The sequence below is a fragment of the Pinus tabuliformis genome, chromosome 6, assembly GCF_031772625.1.
Source record: "Pinus tabuliformis cultivar Carrire ecotype Pingquan chromosome 6, CPIR1, whole genome shotgun sequence".
Taxonomy (NCBI): domain Eukaryota; kingdom Viridiplantae; phylum Streptophyta; class Pinopsida; order Pinales; family Pinaceae; genus Pinus; species Pinus tabuliformis.
The window spans coordinates 1,828,519,937-1,828,544,050 of NC_142292.1; the positions used below are offsets into that span (position 1 = coordinate 1,828,519,937).

At 35.4% G+C, this 24,114-nt stretch overlaps 1 protein-coding gene across 2 annotated transcripts; it reads left to right on the forward strand.

Moving 5' to 3' along the window:
* Positions 1–8,302: 8,302 nt before the first annotated feature.
* LOC149266305 (mitogen-activated protein kinase 15-like) lies at positions 8,303–23,922 on the forward strand. 2 transcript variants are annotated; one of them, XM_089430230.1, is made up of 11 exons: positions 8,303–8,873; positions 11,440–11,848; positions 12,284–12,411; positions 12,566–12,625; positions 21,668–21,817; positions 22,031–22,186; positions 22,339–22,550; positions 22,709–22,810; positions 22,966–23,156; positions 23,339–23,642; positions 23,773–23,922. In XM_089430230.1, exons 1-10 carry the CDS (start codon positions 8,850–8,852, stop codon positions 23,635–23,637), a joined length of 1,731 nt encoding a protein of 576 aa, XP_089286356.1. In that variant the 5' UTR covers positions 8,303–8,849; the 3' UTR covers positions 23,638–23,642; positions 23,773–23,922. The 2 variants fall into 2 exon arrangements, with proteins under 2 accessions (XP_089286356.1, XP_089286360.1); XM_089430234.1 differs by having other exon boundaries at positions 8,303–8,662; positions 8,766–8,873; positions 23,339–23,922.
* Positions 23,923–24,114: the final 192 nt, after the last annotated feature.

A 24,114-nucleotide genomic window follows, 5' to 3' on the forward strand; every position in this document is an offset into this window, starting at 1 on the left:
ACCCTCACCGTGCAGATTTTCACTTCACTTGGTCATGCATTGTCTTTCCTAGCTGGGAATTGCACAAGTCCAAGGTTCAAACTAAGAGCTTGGCCTTTGATACTGCGCAATGCGTAGTATAGGCTGGCTCAACTATGCATTGTGCAGTCCCAGGGCTCAGTCTTGCCACCTTGGCCACTAAGACTACGCAATGTGCAGTCTCTCCCTATCACTGCCCAGGTTTAATTGTGCATTACACAGTCTCAAGCCTCAGGTTGCATCACTGGCTGCTAAGACTAAGCAATGCACAATTCCCTCAGCCAGTGTCTCTCCCTTTCTCATGAAAATTGCACAATCTCTCTCACTAGTGCACTGGTTTGCTGCCTAATCTTGCTTTGAAAGTGGATTTGCAAAAGCTAATTTATTCTTTCCATGAGTGCCTTTTCCCTCCCGCAGGTACCACATTTGTTGAGCACTTCTCTCCAGCAGTCATTGTTATCATGGCACCTAAGAGAGCTGCTTCAAAAGATACCATAGAAAGTAGTATTGGGGAAGCAGTTAAGAGAAAGGTAGTAAACTTGCCAGTATACTCAGACACTCAACTGTATGTGGAAAAGGAATCAGATCTTACATGGCAGAAAGTGAATGAAGCTTTTTCAGCAAAGAGCTTTGAAGCAGATCTAGAGGACCAACAGGTATATATTAATGTCCAGAAATCAGGGCTACACAGGGTTGCATGTAGATATCCAACCTTCCCATGTGCAAATGTTATCAGCTGCATTGTTTCACATATTGATGTGAAGAGCAGTACCAGCGGATGAAAGCTTGCTACTTTTCTGGCAGCAGATTACTGACGTATGTACCATTTTCCTAAGCCAGAAAGACTCATGGATTCATATTTTTATGCCACCAACAACTATGTGGGCACAAAAGATGTTGTCAAAAGCTGGGCGAAAGAGCCATAAAGGTTTTGATAGACACCCACCAAAACATATAAGACAAGGTCTCTCAAGAGGGCCTATCAACTGTTGATCACCCTAACTTGCAAAATCTAGAGTTAATAGAGCACGAAGACCTTTCTCGAAGGGTGGGAAATCTTGTTAGTTGTTTTGCTAAAAGAAAATCACACGCACATGATATTTGTATGTGTATTTTATATTTATACTATATCTAAACATTTTTTCATTTAGAAAATTAAATGTATCACAAAAAAGCACCAAGCCAATGACAATTTTATAAAAATAATTACCACATTAATTATTATAATTTGTTTTTAAATATACATAATACTATAATGGTACAACAATTTTAGGTTATGTCTATGACTCAAAGACCCCAATATAAATGACAAATAAAGCATCTCAACTCATTATGTGTACAACTCAAAGGCTTTGTTAAACTTGTGCATGCATCACATCCTTGTCAAGTACAAATGTATAACTATATGGTTTCTTTTTATGTACACAAAGAGCTCTCTTAACTCAACATTATTATATATACCTATTACATTGTGGGTGGTCCCCCACCTTTTTATTGCAAATGCACACCTTCACCCCTATCCCATTTTCATGAAGGTGGGGTTAAGAGTCAAGGTATGTATGCATACCTGTACAATTGGCATGCCATATCAAATCAAAGAGAAAAAATAACTCCATGGGTTTTTACACAAAAAAAATATCTCTAGGTTCAAACTCTCCTATATTTGTAAGCCAAATGTTGGGGTTTTAAGCTAACTCTTCACATTAGCTAAACAAAACACTCCAAAGCATTACATATCCATAGGGCTGATTTTAACACTAGGGTTTTACTACCTTCATTCTTCTAATTATGTGCTCTTAGATTCATGTATTACTTAAGGCATGAAATAAATGTTAACTAAAAAGTCACCTTTTTTTGCCTCTTTATCCCTTTCCTAACAAATTTTTGGTATGTATTTGGTTCGAAATTTGACACTGCAAACCATCCATGCCAAAGAAGTAATTTCACCAATTCATAAGTGAAATCTATGGGGTTTTGGGGTCTTTAAATTTGCCTAGGTCATAAGAAAAACAACTTCAACAATGTATCAATCATATTAAGTTTGTGATTAGTTGGATTCTAATGAGGGTGGGAGTTTTTAATTAACACATAGAGAATGACAATCTCTAAAAAAATTTAACTTTAAATAGTGTGTTATGGGCGACTTGATGTAGGTTTCACTCCTTGAGATTAATGCTTAGAGTCAATGCATCACTTAATCTTCAAAATATTGTATTGTTTGATTGAATTTTAATGCAAGGGCATCTAGATGAAAGTAAAAAATGGCAACATGTAAAAGAAATCAAGGAAGTAAGTGTGTGAAGAGTTTGATAAGGATGGAGACACATTGATTATGTATGTTTATGAGACCCACATGCATATAACAATGTGTGCATGGGAGAGAACAAAGTTATTGTGCATATGTAGACACAAAAATATGAAGAGACGTTAAAAGGGTGAGCATGTAACACTAGGAAATGAAGAAGTTGAGTCGTTAGAGTGTACGATGGACTTATTTGGAAACACATGGGCCATGGAGAAGAAGGATTAAAGGACAAAATGTGACATATAATGATTTAGTTTTAATAGCTTGAGATATGGTTTCCATGGGAAGAATTATATTAGTTATGAGGAGAATTGTATTCATAAAGATTAACATCTAATTGATCAGTTCTTTGTGAATTAGGTGTATGAAATGGGATGAGTATTTTTGAAAATGAAATCTCTCAAAGTGAAGGAGAAGAGTTGATGAATGCATACACTTCTTTATAGGCTTTTACTAGTAGTATATTAATCCAAGGTACATGACACATCCACCTAGGCCTATGTGTTGAGCATATGGTATGTGTGATGTATTGCCTACATGTGTTAGACACAAGTTGGTATCAAAATTGAAATTTATTTTGGTATTGACCACTTGATTTGAATTACATTAAGCAATGCATTAACAAAGTTACTTCTTAATAATTATGAACTATGTTTCTCAAATCTAATAATAGACACAAGATGTATGTATGCATATTTTATATTTCCATCATCCAAAACACTGTACCACAACATGTTTCACATCAAAGCACTGACCCAAACACAATTTGCTAAAACAATTGTTAGTATTATCTATCTTAAAAATCTACAAACACACATAGTACAACAATGGTACAACAATGTTAGGTTGTTTGTGCAACTTAAAGTCCCCAATGCAAAATGTATGATTACCATGCAATCTCAACGTAGTAGGTGTACAACTCAAAGGCTCTCTCAAACCCATGCATGCACAACATCCTTGCCAAGTCTTCTCAAATCATTGTGTGTACAACTCAAATGCTCTCTCAAACCCATGCTTGCATCACATCCTTGTCTAGTATAAATGTACAACTTTAAAACTTTTTGCACAAAATAAAATTATATTCAACTTAATATTCTTGTATACACATATTACATTAAGGGCAATCCTGACTTATATATCACAAATGCAGCGTTCACTCCCACCCATTCTCATGAAGTTAAGAGTGAAAGTATCATACCAATACAAAAATGTACTAATAACAAACCATATCAAATCGATTTTTTTACAACTTAAAAGCTTTGTGGTAATTATGCATAATGCACATCCTTTTCAAATAAAAATATGCAACTCCATCAGCTTTTACACAAAAATATATTACTTTGCACAACACTTTCTAGTTTCACACAAAAATATTACCTTTAGGCACAACACTCTTTGCATATGCAAATCATACATTAGGGACACTCTTTGTATATGCAAATCATACGCTAGGGATTCATATAGACTCTTCACACCATTTAAAAAATTATTTCTAAATATCATATTCATAGGATTGATTTTAATAATAAGGTTATGTTACCTTCTTCTAGTCAAGTGGTTTAAATTCATGTTCTTTTTAATGAAAGCATTTTCTTTCTCTTTTCTTAATGTTTTTTTTGTATGTGGTTGGAAATTTGAAACTATAATTTCATCATGTTAAAATGTAATTTTCACTAATTTATAAGTATAATTAGAGATGTCTTGAATTAGCTCATAGTTTAAAAAATGTAACTTTATAATGAATCACTTAGAATTGTCAAGTATGTGATTTTTAGGATGCTAATGGGGATAAAAAAATTTAATTAACATGCACATAATGGCAATTTCATAAAAATGCAACTCCAACAATGGATCACTTAGAATTGCATGCATGTGAATTTTTTGATTCCAATGAGGGTGTGATGCTTTATATAATACACACATAGTGATAATTTCTAAAATATTTTAGGTTTAAAAAATGTGTTATAGTGATTGAATGTAGATTTCACTCCTTCAGATCAATGCTTAGAGTCTATGCATTTCTTAGTCTCCAAAAGATTCCATTATTTGATGGTGTGTTGATGTAAGGAAATTTAGAATAAAGTCAATGCAAATAAGCAAAAATAAATTAAGTGAGTGTGTGGATAGTTCAACAATAATAGAGGTACATTAAGAATGTTGGTGTGGGTTAATTGTAGTTGTAAAATAGTGTTTGCATGGGGAAGTAGAAAGTTGGGCATACACATGTAGACATAAGAAACTAGAGAGCCATTAAAATGGTGAACATGTAATGTTAGGGAGGGAAGAAGATGGACCATTATGGTATGGCAATCGTCTTTGTTGGCAACCTAAGGGTTACAGAGAAGAAGGATACAAGGATGAATTGTGACACTTACCGATTTAGCTTAAGTAGCTTAAGAGGTGGTTCTCGTCAAAAGAACCAGGTTAATCTTTAAGATAACCAATTTTTTCTAAGATTGACATTTAAGTGATTAGTTCTTGGTGACAAATGAGTATGAAAGAGGAAGAGTATTTTTATAAGTGAAGGATCTCAAAGACTAGGATAAGAGTTCATGAGTGTAGACTACATGTAAAGGAGGAGTGCATGTTGGACTTATTTGGAGAAGGAAGTGAAGGTTGCAAGAAAAGTTGGGATACATTGAGAGAAAGTAAACTTCATAGTTTGGAGACATTAATATAATATGAATAATATGTTAATGAGAATGAATACACTCATGAGCATCTTTTGTGTATTATGAATTTTGTTCGTTGTGTTGTTTTTTGTACTACACTAACATGCATGGTTCATAACCCCACTACATAAGGCCATTTGTGTGTCCATTGTGTTTATCACAACATGATGTCTTATGATAGTGCCATGTAGGTTTTTATCCATGTAGATTCAAACTCCTATATCTACACAATGTTGGATCTCCAGAACAAAAGTTGTGTTATGACGACTTTATATAACAAATTCCTTGACTCACAATAGGAGTTGTACTCTCTAGGGCCAAACTTGATTCAATCATTGGTCAAAGTTCACATGTTCAACTTCTACTCCCCTGTTATGAATCGATTGTTGCAATGCTGTTATGTGAGCTTTGTGGTTCATCACTAGTTTTGTGGTTTCTAGCTTGTTCAATTTTCCTTCAATGCTCCATAAAAAAATAAGGCCACAATGTGATGGGTTAACAACCAAACATTTTTTCCCTTTTGCATTAAATGAAAATCATAGGAGGTCAAACCAATAATTTTTAACGAACCTTTGATGATAAATTATTTTATTCAATGAAATTAAAAATACGAGATGTATAAATTGCATAAATTGGGTGTAAGGTTTTCAAGGTCATTAAATTTATTTATGCAATCATAATATGAAATTATAGAATAATTATTGGTAATTTCAATAAATATTAAATGGTCACATTCTTATGAGGGTGAATTAAAAAAACACTAAATTTTTGGCATGTTATCATGCTCTTGTGCTCAGTTACACTTAATCAAACTTCCAAGCTCTAAAAATTATGCAAAATCACATTCGATAGCATGGACAATTTTTATTTATTTATTTTTCTTTTTAAAACCGGATTGAGAATTTGAGAATCAATAACTTTGAAAGAATGGTTGTCATTATTACACCATGTACAACTATTTCATAAATGCACAAATGGGCTAGTTACAACATGTCTCTAGAGACTTGAACCCATGCTGTTGGGGAAACAAATTGTTCTGCAAATCACTCAAGCTAAGATCCATCGACACCTTGGGGCAAATTTTCATTATTGCACCTTGAGGTGCATTCTACCAGCGTAGATCCACATGTTAATCCTGGATCTATCAAGTGCCGATAGGGATCAAATCTCTTAAGGTGCAAACCTATTTTAGAGAGCAAAATTTGAAGAAAAGTTTACACCTTCAGAGATTTGATACTTCTTGGCCCTTCATAATTTGGTATTAACATGAATATTTATATTAATTTGCTTTATATAATATATAGAGTTTCCCCATCTCTACACACACATCTCCTCCATCTTGAACAACAAACTATAAAATGTTTTAACCATAAGGAGTTTTAATTTTCATTTGTTATATATATATATATATATATATTTTTTTTTGTTATGAATATTTTTTTGAAATGTTACATGTCAATTTCATATTAAGCACTAATGTTATTTAATATGAACATTGAAACATTTTACTTTGAGGTTGATATTAAAATAATTTTTTTGTTATTAATATAATTTATTAACTACCACATGTCAACATAACACAAAATGAATTGCACATCTTTGCACTGAACTATAATATCAATGGTTTTTTTAAGATGCCACCTATCAACTCCATATTAAGTAATGAAGGAATTACACATGTCCCTTACACTAAAAAGTAGAAATCAATTATAAATTAAATTATATATATATATTTTTTACTTTTAATTACTTTATATATATAAAATTGATGTAAAATTAGATTCACTCCATGTTACATATCTATCTCATATTAATAAAAATAATTATAAAGTTTTTCTTTTGTACTTTTAATTTCTTTATCTCTCTATGTAAAGTTGATGTGACATTGAAAGTTTTTTTTGCTATTAATATTTTTTAATTTGTGAATGTAAGTATTATTTTATTATTTTTAAATATAATGTTATGGGACAACATTTCTCCCACACTAGGCTATAGAGCAACTCTACTTGACAACATATCTCCCATATTGGGGACAACATCTCTCCCAATTGGGCACAACAACCTAATATGGAATATGGAGAAATGTGTAAGAGTGAGAGAGTAATTGTAATGTAAATATCATGTTGATTTTTCATATTGAAAAAAAAACACTTTAACAATAATCAACATAGATTCATCTTGACCTTGTATTTATCTAGCTGGAAAAGTTTGTAGTAGAATTGATCTGATCTCTTTCAAAGGTTTGAAAACACCCAAGTTAAGATGAATCTATGCTAATTTCAAATACTCCCAAATTGCTTTAAAAATAATAGTTGGTGTTGTTGAGTGGAGGATGATCCAATCCCAAGTTGCTTTGAAAATAATAAGTGATGTTGTTGAGTGGAGGATGATCCACAAATTTACAGATTTTATCTATTATAAATCTATAAATCTTCTTCCACTTAACAACAATACCAATCACATAATTTTAAAAACAATAATAGTTATTATTCTAAAAAAAACTTGGAAATTCCCCAATTAAAATGAATTTATACTAATTTTTAATATTATTCTAAAAACATAAATTAAAATAAATTTATCCTAACTTATAATACTTGAAAATTACTCTAAAAATAATAATAATTATTAACAATTTAATGTTTTAAAACACAAGCTTACTAAAACATTGTTATATTTAGTTTTGAATATTCCAATGACATAAATACCTTCTAAGACCTTGGAATGACTTGATCCAGTGACATAAATACCTTCTAAGACCTTGGAATGAGTTGATGAATAAATAAATTCTAAATGCATTATTATTTTATACCTCACAAAATTACAATGAGATTCACTATTAAATTAAATTTTAATAATTTTAAAAATAAAGGAATTTTGAAAAATTCCATCATCAAGATTCTTACCAATTTATTAAACCTATAACTTCAGAGAAATTCCACTCTTTAAGCAAACAACGATTGCATTTCATTCTCAAGATTTCCATGACCTCAGTGCCTTGCATTTCGTTCTCAAGATTTCCATGATCTCAGTGCCTTGGGAAACAACCAGATCTGATGTTTAGATTACAAAATCCAGCCAAAATCTGTTGCTTAAATTGCAGAATCCAGAAGTGAAAAGGCATGAAGTTCCACATTAATATAAACTATCACTGCCACTGCACCATTTCCTGCGGAGGACAAGTTTTGGGGAATATTCTTACAGGAATCGCGAAATAAATTCGGTGGGTCGGTCGAGGAGGGCAAGTGGAGACGACCTTTTCCTTTTGCGCCATTAATATCAGTATTATTATTTTACTATCATATATTTAATTTGTAGTGACATACACATCCGCCTCTATCCGTGAACCTAAAGGCAAGAGCCCACCTGGGGCTGGCTATTTCATTCATTTTGACGTCAATTGCCGCATTACAACGGCAGCCGAGCAGAACGGAAGGAAATCGGCAATGCAGATATCTAGCGAGCGCAGTCGATGGCCTGCTGCTTCCCTCCATTAGCCGGCAGACGACGACAAACCATTTCCCCTTCAAGGAATTCCCGTCAAGAAGAAGGGCAATATTGCCGTCAAGAAGACAGGCAATTTCCCCTTCAAGGAATACCCATCAGAATTCAGCCCTGGGGGACAATTGGAGGCTCAGGACGGACAGCGGTTTCGTAATCCGCAGCAGAGGTAGATGGGGTAAATGCGGTTAACCGGATTCCGGTGGCCTCAGCTCAACTCATGAAAAATTTCAGTCGGATCTGATCTTTCTTTTTTTCTTTTTTCTCCCTAGATTTTTGTCACTCGACTCCGATTCAAAGGGCATCGTAGCTTTGGAGATCTCGAGCGTTCGAGATATCGAACCCGAGCGGTAGCGATGCAGCAGGACCAGAGGCGAAAGGTGTGTTTTCTGTTTTTTTTCTTTTCCTCCTCTCAATTTCACTTAGTTGTAAAATTTATGAAAAATTTAAAGCTGCGAAGATTACGGACCGGATCCGGCGCTAGAGAAAGATCTAGGTATTCCTATAGCTCATGGAAATCGAAGTGCTGACCACTTACATGCCGAAACGCTGGGCCAAACCCTCATTGTGTAATCCAAAGCCGCTGTTTCGTAAATAAAGGTCAAGGTTGTTTACTTACCCTGGGGGGCGTCCGGGATTTCTATGCCTTGCAAACGCACTTCCCTCCGGAGATTCTATATACTCATCCAATGTAACGAAGACCCTGGTTTGGCCTTTTGGTGTGAGATTTACATTTACAAGCACAAATATTGATATATCTTGGCCCGTGATTCGGAAGAATTTATCCCTGTTATTGAAGGCCACTATGATCGGTGCGTCTGACACTGGTAGATTTCACCCTTCCTCAAAGTTGTCCCAAATTCTTCTATTTACACCTATTATAAGGTATCGAGATTATAAATCCTTTATTCTTAGCATTTTGGCAAATCAGAATTTCAATAAATGACCAAGAACATCGAGACTAGGAAAGAACGTGAGGTGAACTGGCCAATTACTCCTGTAAGTTGGAGATTTGCGGGTTTTAACAGCTCATGTAATTAGCATATTAGTCATTATATGTAATGTTGGTCGAACAATCATTAGCGGTCAACTTGGGAATTAATTTGCATTAGCTGATGGTTTTGATAAATGAATTAATAGGTCAATGTCATGAAAAGGTTAAACAGCTCAAGCGTTGCGATATGGATGTCTGCACTTCGAACTTTCTGATGCAACATGGGGTTTCCATGTGCGTATTTCATGGTAGAACCACAAATAACAAGACTCGACAGACTTGGCAGGATTTTTGGCTTGTCCATTTCCTCAGCCATCTTTGGAAATTTGTAGAGGGAGTGAAATGCTTTATAATTTTGGTTACAAATCGTATTGGATGGCTCTATTCATCAATATTTGTTTGTTTGTTGTCCATTTTGAATTTGTTGAGATAAGGAGACCGTTTGGTGTGCCCGAAATATAAATTCATCATTGTATTTTGATTGGAGGCATACATTTGCATTGGTTAGCGCATTGGGGCGACCCATTCAACAACTAAGAAGGTGTCTTGAGGATTGCACATATTTTTCCCATAAAGGTAAAATGCCTAAACGTGAACTTTTGAGAAGATGATACATATTTAGAGCTAGCCTCAACTTCTTGACTGAGCTATAGGGTGGTTAGAAAGAGGTTGGCCATACAAAATGGCAATAATTATTCCAAATTGGCCTGTAGGACCCAAAATCATTGGAAGCTCAATAATCTTATGTTTTGACTTGAGGCACAACAGTAAACAGTCCTGAGGATTTGTTCTTTCCCAGGGGAATTTCATCCAGTTGATATTATGCCTTAAAGACCCCTTGCCTATAGTTCCCAAAATTATAGTTGTTTGAAGCCCAATAATTATATGTTGCAGGTTGGGGCACAAAATTCAACAATGCCACTGGTAAGTTATTTTTCCAGGGGAATCTCGTGTCTGAGTTGATCTAGCTTGAAATGTTGGATTTGTCAGATTTGCTGTGCTTATAACTTATCATTGTTTACAGATTTGCTTTGAAGAAGGCCACAATTTTTGTAGTATTCCATATTTGTAGTTTGAGGGTCTGACGGTCTCGGTCCTATCCATGCACATCTTGAATCTAGTGTCAAAGATTAATCTCTATTTCTTGTTGAACCTTGGTTTCCTTTTGCCAACAACCATCATTTTGCATTTGTCTTGGTCCTATCCACAGATATCTGGAATCTAGTGCCAGATATTAATCTATTTTTCCTGTTGAACCTTGGTTTCCTTTTGCAAACAACCATCATTTTGCATTTGCTGTGCATTTCTGCACAAAAATTTCATGTCTATTCTTTTTCACTCAAGATTAACAAATTAAAGGTAGTTTTGTATTGACTGATTATCTTGAAAAAATCTTTATTAAGTGAAAAAAGATTCTAATGCCCAAACATATTTGTTGCCTCATAAGTTTGGAGCTCTAAATTCGCACAGCATATGAAGAATGGAACTATTGATCTTGTGAGATGTAGCCATCCATCTGTGCCACTATTCCAAACTGTTTTAGTTCAGCTTGTAAAGCTAAAGTAAATGTTAGCTACGATCTTAGATTTTGTGGCCATCATTTTACTGGGAAAACGTGGTTTAGAAATCTGTTCCTTGGTTACAATTATTTTGCAGCTAGAACGACCCATTGTTTGAATATATTGCAGTAAAGTTGTTCTGAAGTTCACCAGAGCCTGCACAACTGTTTCCTGCTAAAAAAGTTGTTTAATAGTTCAATCTGTAATTCTTTTGAATATTTGCTATACTTCAGATTGGCAATACCATCTGTAATTCAGTATTGGAAAACTATATTGTAATAGAGTTTAAACTTTATAGAAGTTGTTAATTTCCCATTGTTTATTGGCACCTCAAGTTGCAAAGGTCTATTACAGTTAGGAAACTGATGTGCATGTTGTTGAATTTGATTGCAGAACTCTTCTGAGATAGAATTTTTCACAGAGTATGGAGGGGCTAGTCGCTACAAGATTCAGGAGGTGATTGGCAAAGGAAGCTATGGTGTTGTATGCTCAGCAGTTGATACACATACAGGGGAGAAAGTTGCAATTAAGAAGATAACCAATATTTTTGAGCATTTGTCTGATGCAACCCGGATTCTACGCGAAATCAAACTTCTCAGGTTGCTGCGACATCCTGACATTGTAGAAATCAAGCATATCATGCTACCTCCCTCACAGAGAGAATTCAAAGACATTTATGTGGTATTTGAACTTATGGAGTCTGACCTACACCAGGTTATAAAGGCTAATGATGACTTGACACCAGAACATTATCAGTTCTTCCTGTACCAACTTCTTCGAGCATTAAAATACATACACACAAGTATTCTCTCTTGGGTAATGACAGTCCCTTAATAATGTTGTTGCTGCTCTTGTGGCTTCCAGTATGAGAAATGATAACTTTTTGTGAGCTTCTGTTTTGTCAGTTCCTGTGTATGGTACAAGGTTGACTGTAGTGGCACACATTTACAATATCCTAAATCATGAACTTTTGCATGTGTTGTGGATTTTGCAGACAAGTTTAGTTTGACTCTGCTGTACAATTTCCAGTTTTTCATAATGGATAAACCATTGTCCTTTTACCATTGAATACCTGCTTACATGGTCTTAACATTTATTTATTGTCCCAAAATATATATTCTGCAGTGTGTGTGGTTCACATAAGATTTGAGCACATGTTAATGCATGTTTGATGTTGAAAATTATGCTGCATATTGAGCACTTCTATTCTGATTTTTGGAGCTATATTGTTTTGTAGCAAATGTGTTTCATCGGGATCTCAAGCCAAAGAATGTCCTTGCCAATGCGGACTGCAAGCTCAAAATTTGTGACTTTGGCTTAGCAAGAGTTGCCTTCAATGACACTCCTACAACAATCTTCTGGACTGTATGGCCTTGTACACTTATTTTTTTATTGATAGTTCATAATTGAAGAATTCTTTTGTCAAGAATTTTATTTTAGATCAGACTTGTTTGAATTTAATGCTTGACTTGAGGCAATGTGCTAGTTGTGTTTGAAATTACAACTTTGTGGTTTGCAGGATTATGTTGCTACACGATGGTACCGGGCTCCTGAGTTATGTGGTTCCTTTTTCTCAAAGGTAAAATGGTTTTGATTTCTGTGGATCGAGTTTGCATTTTCATCCATACTTGAGTTTTTTAATTGGTAAGAATTTGAATTGTTCATAGGAAACTTCATTTCAGTATTCTTCATGCTTGGTTTCCATGCCATCTGTCCTCAACAACAGTTATAATTTTTGTGCCTAGGTGAATAACCTGTTAATAGGGAAACTTTCACGGCTCTGATGGAAGTTTATTACCCTGAACTGTGTGTTATGATGTTCTCTACATATATTTATTAGAATTGCTATGGTAAAATAAAAATATGGTATAAATATGGCAAAGTTAGCAATATCATTCGTATTGTGTTGTTAGCTTTCACTTATCAGATAATTGATCTTCTTGTCATGACACACAACTTATTCATCAAGGGCAACAAATTTCTGAGGAAATGAACCAAAAATGGAAGAGCGACGCAGGGGATTTGCTTGGGACACACAGAGTAGCACATGGAAGAAAAACAGAAGTGGCTTTTTATCCAACTTTGCTTGAGAGTCAAAAACATTCTCAGCTGATCTATCCAGTTACCAGTACATGAAGTTAGATGCCTTTGCAGGTCAAATTCAATAATTTTTGTAAATCTGTTGTCACTTCCAAATGGTTGTTTAAGATTAAACATGGTGCATATGGTAGTATTGAAAAATATAAGTCTAGATTTGTAGCTAGAGGTTTCTCTCAGAAAGAGGGAATAGATTATGATGAGATTTTTTCACCTGTAGCTCGATGTAATACTATTTGATTTGTTGTTGCCCTAGCTGCTAGCTAGGGATGGACTCTTCACCAAATGGATGTGAAAACTACTTTCTCGCATGGCTTTCTCAAGGAAGAGGTATTTGTTGAACACCCACAAGGCTTTGAAGATCATGACAGAGAAACTCATGTATATAGATAGAAAAAAATCCTTACATGAGTTGAAGCAAGCTCCTTGGTATGCTCGCATTGATAGCTACCTGTTAAAGTTTAGTTTCACAAGAAGCAGTGCACACACAAATCTCTACTTCAAGACAATCCAAGATATACCTTTGATTTTGGTATTGTGTGTTGATGATTTATCCTTGATAGGAAGAGAGCCTCTTATCCTCCAGTGTAAGAGGGAGTTATCTTCTGAACTTGAAATGAAAGACATTGGTTTGATGCATTAGTTTCTAGGTCTAGAGGTCTAGCAAAGACTTGATGAAAGTTATCTTTCTCAAGGAAAATATGTTGCTAAAGTTATCCTTACTAGTACTATTATTATTATTATTATTATGATACTATTATTTATAAAATAATTTAAAGTCATTCACTATTAATGGATTAATAAAAACGAATTCTCTCATGGAATAAGTAAATTAAATTGAGAATCTCTTACTTGGAAAATCAAATCTCTCTCTTGGAATAAAATAGTAACTCCACACTTAAGAGAATGTAACTCTCCCTCACTAATTCAATGTATGGCAAAAGTGTAACTCCTCATTAAATGCACTTGTAATTCCCTCATTCAATTCGTTTTGTAACTCACCAAATATTCTCTCATGTTTAGGTGTAACTCTCTCTCTCCCTAATTCGAATTGTAACTCTTCAAGACAAGTGTACCTCTCTCTCTATTATTGGGATGAGTTACACTTCTCCTTAAGTAACTCCTCCCTCATGGAATTCGATTCTCCTATTATTGGTTGAAGGCATGAATTCGTTTTGTAGCTCCTCTTCTTTATCATCTATTTAAGCAAGAGCAAGTGAGAGTTGAAAGTTGCATGTTCATTATGAAGGAGAGCAAGTTGTGTGCAAGAGAAGTGTGAGAGCAAGTGAAGAATAAGATTAAGGGAAGAGCTGAAGCATGTGTGAAGGAAAAGATCTTATCAAGAGAAAGAGATCTTCAAGCAAAGAGCAAGAGCACTTTAGCTGAAAGTTGATCAAATATTGATGACTTTATTCATTCTCATTCTCTCTCTCTGTACTCTATTGAACAATTGAAGAAAAAGAGCAAAAACACTTCAACTTCAAGTTGATCGAACATTGATGACTTTATTCATTCTCACTTTCTCTCTCTCCGTACTCTACTGAACAATTGAATAAATCTAATAGAAGAAGAATCATTTGGGTTTTCCCTTGGTCATTGCACCAAAATCTCATGTCTCATATTTGTGCTTGGGTGTCTTCATATGATTTTTAAGTTTATGTTCTATCTACAATTGTTGATTTGAAATTTTTTGAAGAAGAAATCTGCATTATAAATAATTATAATAGCATATAACATTCAGTTCCATTCAGTTTTCTGCAAAGTACATTCAATGCCATTCAGTTTTCTACAAAGTACATTCAACTTTTTGTAATGTACATTCTGTTCCATTCAATTTTCTGCGACGTACATTAAGTTGTCTACATATAATTTTCAAGTTTCTGGAAATAATTTTTAAAATTCCGCATAGAACTTTCAGATTTTAACAAAAATTAAGGACCCTATTTGTTTGATTAGTCCAAGCATTTGACATCATGGTATCCAATGACTTCCAGGATCACTTATGCTCCTCCAATCTACAAGTGTAATTGACCTTTTCATTTTGAAGGATAGGTCCTCTAATCTTGTCACAGCCTACATGTACCTTGTACCTTGGGCCAATAATGCCAACACCATCAAACATAGATTGGTAGAATGGATTGTTCTTGGTAATGCTAAAAGGAGTGTCACTCCCTAGAAAACACATACCCACAATGTTGTTAGCTTGTTGCTTCTTTATTTTAGTCGATAATCTGATAGAAGGTTGTGAACTATGTGTTGTTCTAGTCACTAAAAAGTGATGTTGCTAAGGGCATTGTGGAAGGTGATGACTAAGAAACATTGTCACTTCTTCCCACCTAGATCTTGTGGCTCCTCTCATGCAAGCTCAATTCTCAAAACTTCCCTTTTATTTGTGTTTATACCCATATCTAAAAGTAATTTGTTAGTGGTCTGAATGATTTTGGGTCTTGCTTTAGGGCAGATTACCATTTCATGCCCTAGAATTTGTGTAAGGTGGTATCTTAACCGCATGATTCCTCCTATCATTACTATCCCACACAACTTTTCAACTTTTGTCTATTATACCCTTCATTAGGTTCACCATATTCCCACATAGGGTCTAAAGCTTTCGACGTTTCCAATCTTCAAAGTTTAAACTCTAGAATCTTGATAGCAATGATTAAACCTAGGGGGGAAACAAAAATCAACGTGCAAAAACACTGTGTAAAATCAAACAAATTTATATTTCACATAAATGTTGACACTCCCACAATCCACTAAAAATTAGCAAGTAGAGGGAAAATTGATGGGAGTTTTAAGACCTATTAAAAATCTAAAAAAGGTAGAAATCGTTAGAACTACCTTGAAATACACCAATAGTTGATGGGAATCAATCCCCATTTCATAATAAATTGGCGTTGACAAATGAAAGTGCTCTCTCCCTGACCCTTGGCTCAAAGAAAAATGGTCTCCACCTCCTTTGCTCTCAAACCCTTCACTTTGTTTGCAAAATGACATACAAAAATGTTGAAAATTGCCTTTATGTTGGCATGTCTGCGAACATAGCAATATTTTATGTCATTGCGCAATAATAGCATAATAATTTTGGCTAGGAAAATATCGTTATATTCTCCAGCAAATTTACTGGCCCTTTGAAATTTACGTATATATTGTGATGTTGTCGATATTTTCACAATATTTGCAACATTGAGGGAAACTCATTAAAGTGTGATGTCCTAGCTCCACATCAACACCATAAATGAAAATAAAAGTAGAGGAAGAGGAGGCCTTTATACACCAAAAGGACGTTAAAAAGTGGGACAATTAACAACTTCTATTTGACATACCTTGTGAACACTTGGGTGGGGTATGTTCCTTGAGAGACAATGATGAAGGTGTCTATAAGTCATTGGTCTTGCTAGCATTGTGCTCTGATCTTGGGAAGAGATAGAGCTGTTAGTTAAGGACTTGCTATGTGATAATGCTGAATGATATGATGCTATACAGATGGGTTACCAATCCGACTCTTCTTATGAGACTTCTTCAAATTGAGAATATTTGTGCCTTATATGGATTATGAATACCTCCCTAGTTAAGAGGGAGTGTTGAAATATGTAACTAGGTTTGGTCTTCATAATGACATATGTAATCATGATTTTATGTATTTGATGTAATAAGAAAAATAAATTTATTATTGTTGATCTTGAGCCATGGATTTCATGCTCAAGGAAATTTATTTTATAGGTCAAGCTCCCATTGGGAGCTTCTAGGGCTTGTCATTGAAAGACCCTTCTTGGGCCCATTACATATTGTAAAAGAATTTATGTAAGTCAAAGATGAGTCAAAAAGACCCTTCAAGACCTTGTCATGGTGCAAACTTCAAGTCGGCCTTCAAAGAGCTAGTCGACCTACTTAGAAGGAGATGTCGACCTAATAAGAGAGCCCAGGAAGCTTATATAAAGAGGAACTTGGCCTCATTCAAGGAGGCATCCATTCAAGCAAGAAATTCGTTCGATGAAGGAAGCAAAATAAGTCTAATTCCAACGAAGATAAGTAGTAGAAGGAAGAAGATCGAAGCATAGCAAAATAAGTCTAATTCCAATGAAGATTAGTAGAAGGAAGAAGATCGAAGCATTTGTGTGTCTATTTTTGGGTTATTCTCCTCCACACGTGAGAGGCATTAGGGCATCATTCTGCAACAACAAGCATACAAATTAAAGCCATCTTCAAGAGTTAAATTTTGGGCCAAGGGAGGTCTCATCTGCAAGCTGAAATCTCAAGCAAAGGAAATCAAGTAAAGTGAAGGAAACAAGAGACAATTTTGTCCATCTTCTAGTCTCACATGGAATCTAGGGTTACTGCAGAAAATGGGCCGAAATTACAGTGCTATTACCACAAGCCGAAATTTTTAAGAAGGGCCGAAGTTTGTGGTTTGGAAACAAGTTTGACCAATGTTGACTTAAAAGAAGGGAAGCACATCAAGTAATAGATTTGACTTGGTCTTGGAGGGTTTGTGGTCAAGGGTCTAGGGGTTGGAATTCGTCATTTAAAGATTCTATAAGAAGAAGAATTCTTGTGGGTTTTCCTCTCAAGATTGGATAGGTTTTGGCCCTGGCTGATCGCCTATATCTTGTGTCCTTTGTCTCATTGTTCTTTATGGTTTGGTAGCTGTTTGATGAAGAAAACACTAATAATAAGCAAGGTAAAGAGGAAGCTAATTTAAAGAAGTAAAAATACATCACAAACAATGATCAAAGCAATAAAAATTACCCTATGTTGCTGCACCTATATTTCTCAACAGTGGGCACATAGGCTACTGCCCCAATTTCGCTGCATAGGTACTCTGTTACGTTGTTGCTAATCTGTTGAGAATCGCTTGAATCAATGCGTTGATGAGTGGGCAATGATGCCATAGGTCAACCTTATGGATTTGGGCCATGAACCGATGCTCCGATTTTTAATGCGGCCCCGCTCTGTCTCTAGCGTAACACAATTATGTATGTTGCTTCTTGTGAAACAACTTCCGTGACAACCGTCACAGAAGGGAAACTCGCTGACTCCCTCCCAAAATGTTTGCAAATGTTGGAGAATTGCTAACTATAGCCCGTCCTTCAATGAGCATGGTACAAGATGTACCTACTCTTTGGATTCGTGATTGGTCGATCGATAACATAAAGACGTGCCCTACGGTCCATAGAATGGGTCTCGGAACCATGGGCTTGACTTTCACTGGGTGTCTAGACCATCGAAAGCACAGAGAAATACTTTGTTGATTGAGGATTCGTCTTTGCCAGACTTGTCGATTTCGAACACTCCACCGAACCAAATGAGAAATAATTCAATTGTTGTGTTGTGCCAGAACAATCTAAATCTTTAATTCTTTAAACCAAACCAGAGCTAGGTTGTGGAAGAGCGCCCCCCCCCCCCAAGAAAAAATTCGCTCTCTAGCTTTTCTTCGCAAAAAAGTTTCTCAAAGACGTCCCAAACACAAATTTTTTCAAAGAAAACACAAATTTGAGTGGGGTAGCCTAATATTCAAGCCTATGGCCCTAGTATTGATATGTGATTCGTGGTAATGCTAAATGCTTAAAGTAAAAGTTACATTCTCCTTTATCTTTAATTTTTACTGAAATTTTTAACATCACCATGACATGACTTAGGATATTTGAGAATGGTTCCGACCTCATTGGATTTCATATGGAGAAAGTATAATTTTATATCTCCCTCAAAATCCAATAGACTTATCAGTTTTTCAGGATTTCAGGATTGGGGGGATTGCAATGTTTCCATTGGATTTTGTCATGTACTAGGGTATGGAATTCATATTTAATCAGGAGCACTAAGCCCTCTATGTACGCTGATGTTAGTGGCATTGGTTGTCAAACTCCTCTATCATGACCCTTCTAAAAATGCACCCTATCACTCAAACAAAATCTTGACTTGACATGTTACATTTTTTTCTATCTTATGTTAATGCTTAGACGGTGATATTAATAACAAAGATCCCAAGATAGGAAATGATTTTGATGATATGTAAGTATTTGTTGTAACATGATTTTTTTGGATGCTAGAGGCCATCTAGAGCTAGTTTGTAATTTATTTCCATTCAGAGATGGATTGCACTCTATGCTATTTTGGTTGTGTGCACCCTTACATGCTATATAAATGTGAAGTTGTAATTTGTGGACTTGTGGTTGATGAAGATTATAACTGCTAGATGATTGATGTTATATGGTTTAATCGATGTTTTTATGCTTTTGATAACTAATTCATCATTCTACATGCTTTTGTTGACATATATGCATCGAAATATATAAAAATATATATGATATAAAATTCGCTCCCAACCCGGAAGCTACTGAAAATTGTTGCTCCCTGCTCTCGCTTTCGCTTCTGCCAGAACAAGATTGCTTCAATGACCTATGCCAGAACAAGAAGGAAGTGACTAGGTAGGGTGGGATCACCTCCACCGAAACTAGTCAAAGAATAGAAAATGGGTCTTAAAAATCCTTAGAGGCTCGGGCTCAAAGAAAACAAAGACAAATTGATCCAATCCAATGATGCCTCAAATGATTCTAACCCTCTTGTATTTATAATTTTATAGATTTCCTTGAGGGTAAAATTAATGGAGAGGGATTCATGGTAACCCCAACTTTGGGCTTTTGTGCCCCAGCTGCCCCAAAGCTTGCCCCTTGTTACCCAAACATTGGGAATTTTGGGGTTTCCCCTTTATCCAAGACTATATAGCCTATGTGGATTGATAGGCTACTTCATCTCTTGAGGCAATTAATCTCTCGGGGACATTACATGGGACATAGAGATGTCCAAGTTAGAATTGCAGCAGTTCAACTATATAATTGTCTTCAACCCATTAAAGGTTAGTACCAATCAGATAGAGTGCACCACTTCATTGTCCTTGGGTGTTCAGTATAGTTAAGACTTAAGAGACTGTTGATGGCGGAGATTGATTGAGGCCATTCTGGCTTTACAGAAAGGCCACATCTTGTTTTCACAAATTACACAGTTGGATGAAGCCTGAATGGGATCCATTGCTTTTCCAGTCACTTCAGGTGTACTTTTCCGAAGCGTTGGCCTGGATCTTGAGCAGGCACATGTCTATCTTCTTGAGGATTGCAAAGTTTAAGTTTCTATTCCCTTCTTCCTCTTCTCCAAAGCTCAAGTTTCTATTCCCTCTTCCGTATCTTTTATGCAACACTGTCTTTTAATCATGTCTTCTCCTTTACCTCAAGAGGCTCCCGAGTGTGGTGAGTTTCTATACAACCCACATTGCCTATTTTTGAAGGGTTGATATTATTTAACTTGTATACTACATGATGCTTTTTACTTTCATAGTTCGGGTACATATCTTTTTTGCAGTTGGATGTAATGAGATCAATCTTGACTGGAAAGACCCCTCTTCAATGTTGTTGAAGTATCCAGGTCCATGGTTGTCAGTTGCTTACTGAATTAGAGACTTATGCCATGCATAATGCATGTGGAAAGTCAGAATAGGTCTGAATGGTTAGGTACAAACATTCATCATCAGTTAGCTCCCATGAGTAGTTGCTCTACGACTTCTATTTTTACCTTTTTTTTGAAATGCTGCATATATTTTAACACTACTTATCCTTCTGACATTGTTATATATTGCCTGCTATTTCATAATAATATTCCTTATGTGCCACTCTTCATATGAAATAACGTTCATTAAATTCCTAAATCTAAAGGCAGGCAACACTCGACTTCTAAGTACATAACAAATTCTTTATTACACGTACTAATTACAACTTTATTTAGTGCATTTATGTATATTTTATTATATGACTTGTCTTCTGATATTGCAATGCCGGCATGCTCTCTTCTCAACCATGGTTTATTGATCTAAATAATTCATACACAGTTGAGATTTACCATTATAGGCTACAAAGCCCTTATCAACAGGTCACAGGTTGATTAAATCTTTGATGCCAAAAAGAGAGTGTCTGTAATATGTATCACAATAATAAAATTTATGGAATACACAAAGCTACATCACAAGAATGCATTAAGATTTTAATTATAGTACTTGACCCATTACATCTTTGTTACAAATAATAGAATAATGGAATAAACAGAGGTACAGCGCAAGGATGAATGGAGATTTTAATTGATAGTACTTGACCCAGTAAATGGCAGATAGAACTGAAAATTTGTTGAGTGGCAGCTATAACTGAAAATATATGTTCCAAGACTTGAACATCAAAACTCTAGCTGTATGTCCTGTAGACTCATGCATGGTGAAATTATAGATTAGTAAGCCATCTTATTTGGTTATTATAAAATAGTGTAATGTCAAGCCTATGCCAGATTGAGTCTGAAATTTGAATATTAAAATTACTACGTGCAAACAAGATTCTTTTTGATTTCATAAACTATTGGCAAGCGATGTTGGAGATCACCTGTAATATATCACGAGTAGAATTAAGTTAGAAATAAGCTGTTGATTGCTTGTTCATTTCTGACCATTTTTGTTCTTCGTGTATGATATTTTGACACATTTTAACAGTATACTCCTGCCATTGATATTTGGAGTATTGGTTGCATATTTGCTGAAGTCTTGACTGGAAAGCCGCTTTTCCCAGGCAAAAATGTTGTTCATCAGCTAGATTTGATGACGGATCTTCTTGGCACTCCTTCCCCAGAAACAATTGCAAGGGTTCGCGTTATTTCTACTTTAATACTTCTTTAAATTTTAGTAGTCCTGGAGTTTTTAAAAGCATCATATTCTTTTTTTCAATTTTGTTGTTCACTTGATTATTAATCATTTTCTTGGAATTTATTACAGATTTGCATTTCCTGGCTTTGGATCTTTCTGTTAATATACTTTTTTCATGCAATTTAAGTATTTTGATTTGTTTTCGATGTGCAGGTTCGTAATGAAAAAGCTAGAAGATACTTGAATAGCATGCGCAAGAAACAACCTGTACCTTTTACACAAAAATTTGTGGGTGCAGATCATTTAGCACTTAAACTTTTGGAAAGATTGCTTGCATTTGATCCAAAGGATCGTCCTACTGCAGAAGAGGTAATGATATTGGACTCTTATTTCTTAACTCTGGCATAAGATATATAAATGCTCTTCTTTTGTTTGTTTTTAGTCAATTCTATATCTTTATCTTTCTCAGCAGTACTTCCACATTTTCTCAATTACTGAATTCCTCCTTATATATGTGACAGGCTTTGGCCGATCCTTATTTTAGGGGGTTAGCAAGAGTATCCCGAGAGCCTGTAGCTCAGCCAATAACTAAAATGGAGTTCGAGTTTGAGAGACGGAGGGTTACAAAAGATGATGTGAGAGAACTTATTTATCGTGAAATACTTGAATATCATCCGCAGATACTGAAAGAATACCTGAATGGAGCAGATCGCGCAAACTTTATGTATCCTAGGTAGAGGTTGGCCGTTACTTAATTTTTGTCAGGTTACCTTGTGACTAGTTATAGAAGACAATGGCATTAAGCATTAGTTGGAATTCATCCTCTTTGGAACTTATATCTGTGGGTAACGTCTAAACATCCATAGTATGATTTGTTGGTTGCCGTTGCAGTGCTGTTGATCAATTTAAGAGACAGTTTGCTCACCTGGAGGAGCACTATGTGAAAGGTGCATCAGTTACTCCATTAGAAAGGCAGCATGCATCTTTGCCAAGGTAAGATTTCTGGTTGCGATTGAACATACTATGGAACTGAGTGAACAAATGTTGTTGCCATGTTAGGTTTACTACTATATTGTCGTTCAGATTCATAGTGGATGCTTTACATTATTCTGATGACTAGTTGGATTGTGTTCTAAACAAATTCACAGACCCTGTGTTGTCTATTCAAACTCTGGTGGGCCCTCATCAGAGCAGGCATCTTCAGGTCCTTCCAGGGATCGTGCTTTAGAAGTTCGTGAAGAAGCTCCAAGGTATAGTAGAGAAGGAGAGAAGCAGCACCAAGACAGGAGCTCCGGAAATGTGAAAGTGCCCTTGCATGCAAGTCATAAAGTTTTGCAAGGTTGTAGCTTACACGATGTCTTGAATTTTTTTACACCATCTGAATGCCTTTAATTGATAGCATATTCTAGGAATCTAGATTAATTGCCCTTTAGTCTTGGGATCGGTCTAGCAGTTGATATCTTTATATGGACCTTCCTTTTTTCAACCTAAAATCAACCCGGGGGATTGATCTGCTTGCAGGAAGTACTGCAAAACCTGGAAAAGTAATTGGTCCTGTATTACCCTGTGAAAATGGAAGCATCAAAGAAGCATATAATCCAAGAAGGTTGATCAGAAATGCTGGTGTTGCACCGTCTCAGTGTCCTGCTCCAATTTATTCCTATCCAAGACGAAATTCCACAGCGAAAACTGAGGTTGATGATAAGCGGGAAGATGGAATTAATCAGTTTAATGTATCACAACATAAGACTCCGTATGTTGGAAATGGTGCAGCAAGGAAAGTGGCTGCTCTTGAAAGCAGGTCATCTCATTTGTATTAAATAAGGTGGATTATTAAATCACGTATTTTTAACTTATCTAATATCTATTTACTGACTCGATTCTTTATTGCTTTGCGTTTTTCAACACTTTTTAAGGCCATCTAAGGAACATAACCGTTGGAACTTGTGAAACAGATGCTCATGTACAAAAGATGTACGCACTTTTTGGGTGACTAACAGGTGATTTCGATTTTTCTTTATACTGTAGTGAAGAACTGTCAAAGGTTAATAATGTAACAGTAAAATGGGAGGTGTAATTTATGGCTTATTACCATGTTTAACTAATCGATTCTTTAGAGTAAGCATGTGCATCATATTGGGCATGCAAATGAAACAAAATGGTCCGGGCTTCAAGCTTTATGGTTTGGTTTGGCAATAGAAGCACACGTACAAAAATGCACGCCTGTTGTGAACTTCATCAGCACATATAATAATCCAGATTCCAAGGCGATATGATATACATTGTGCAAACAAAGT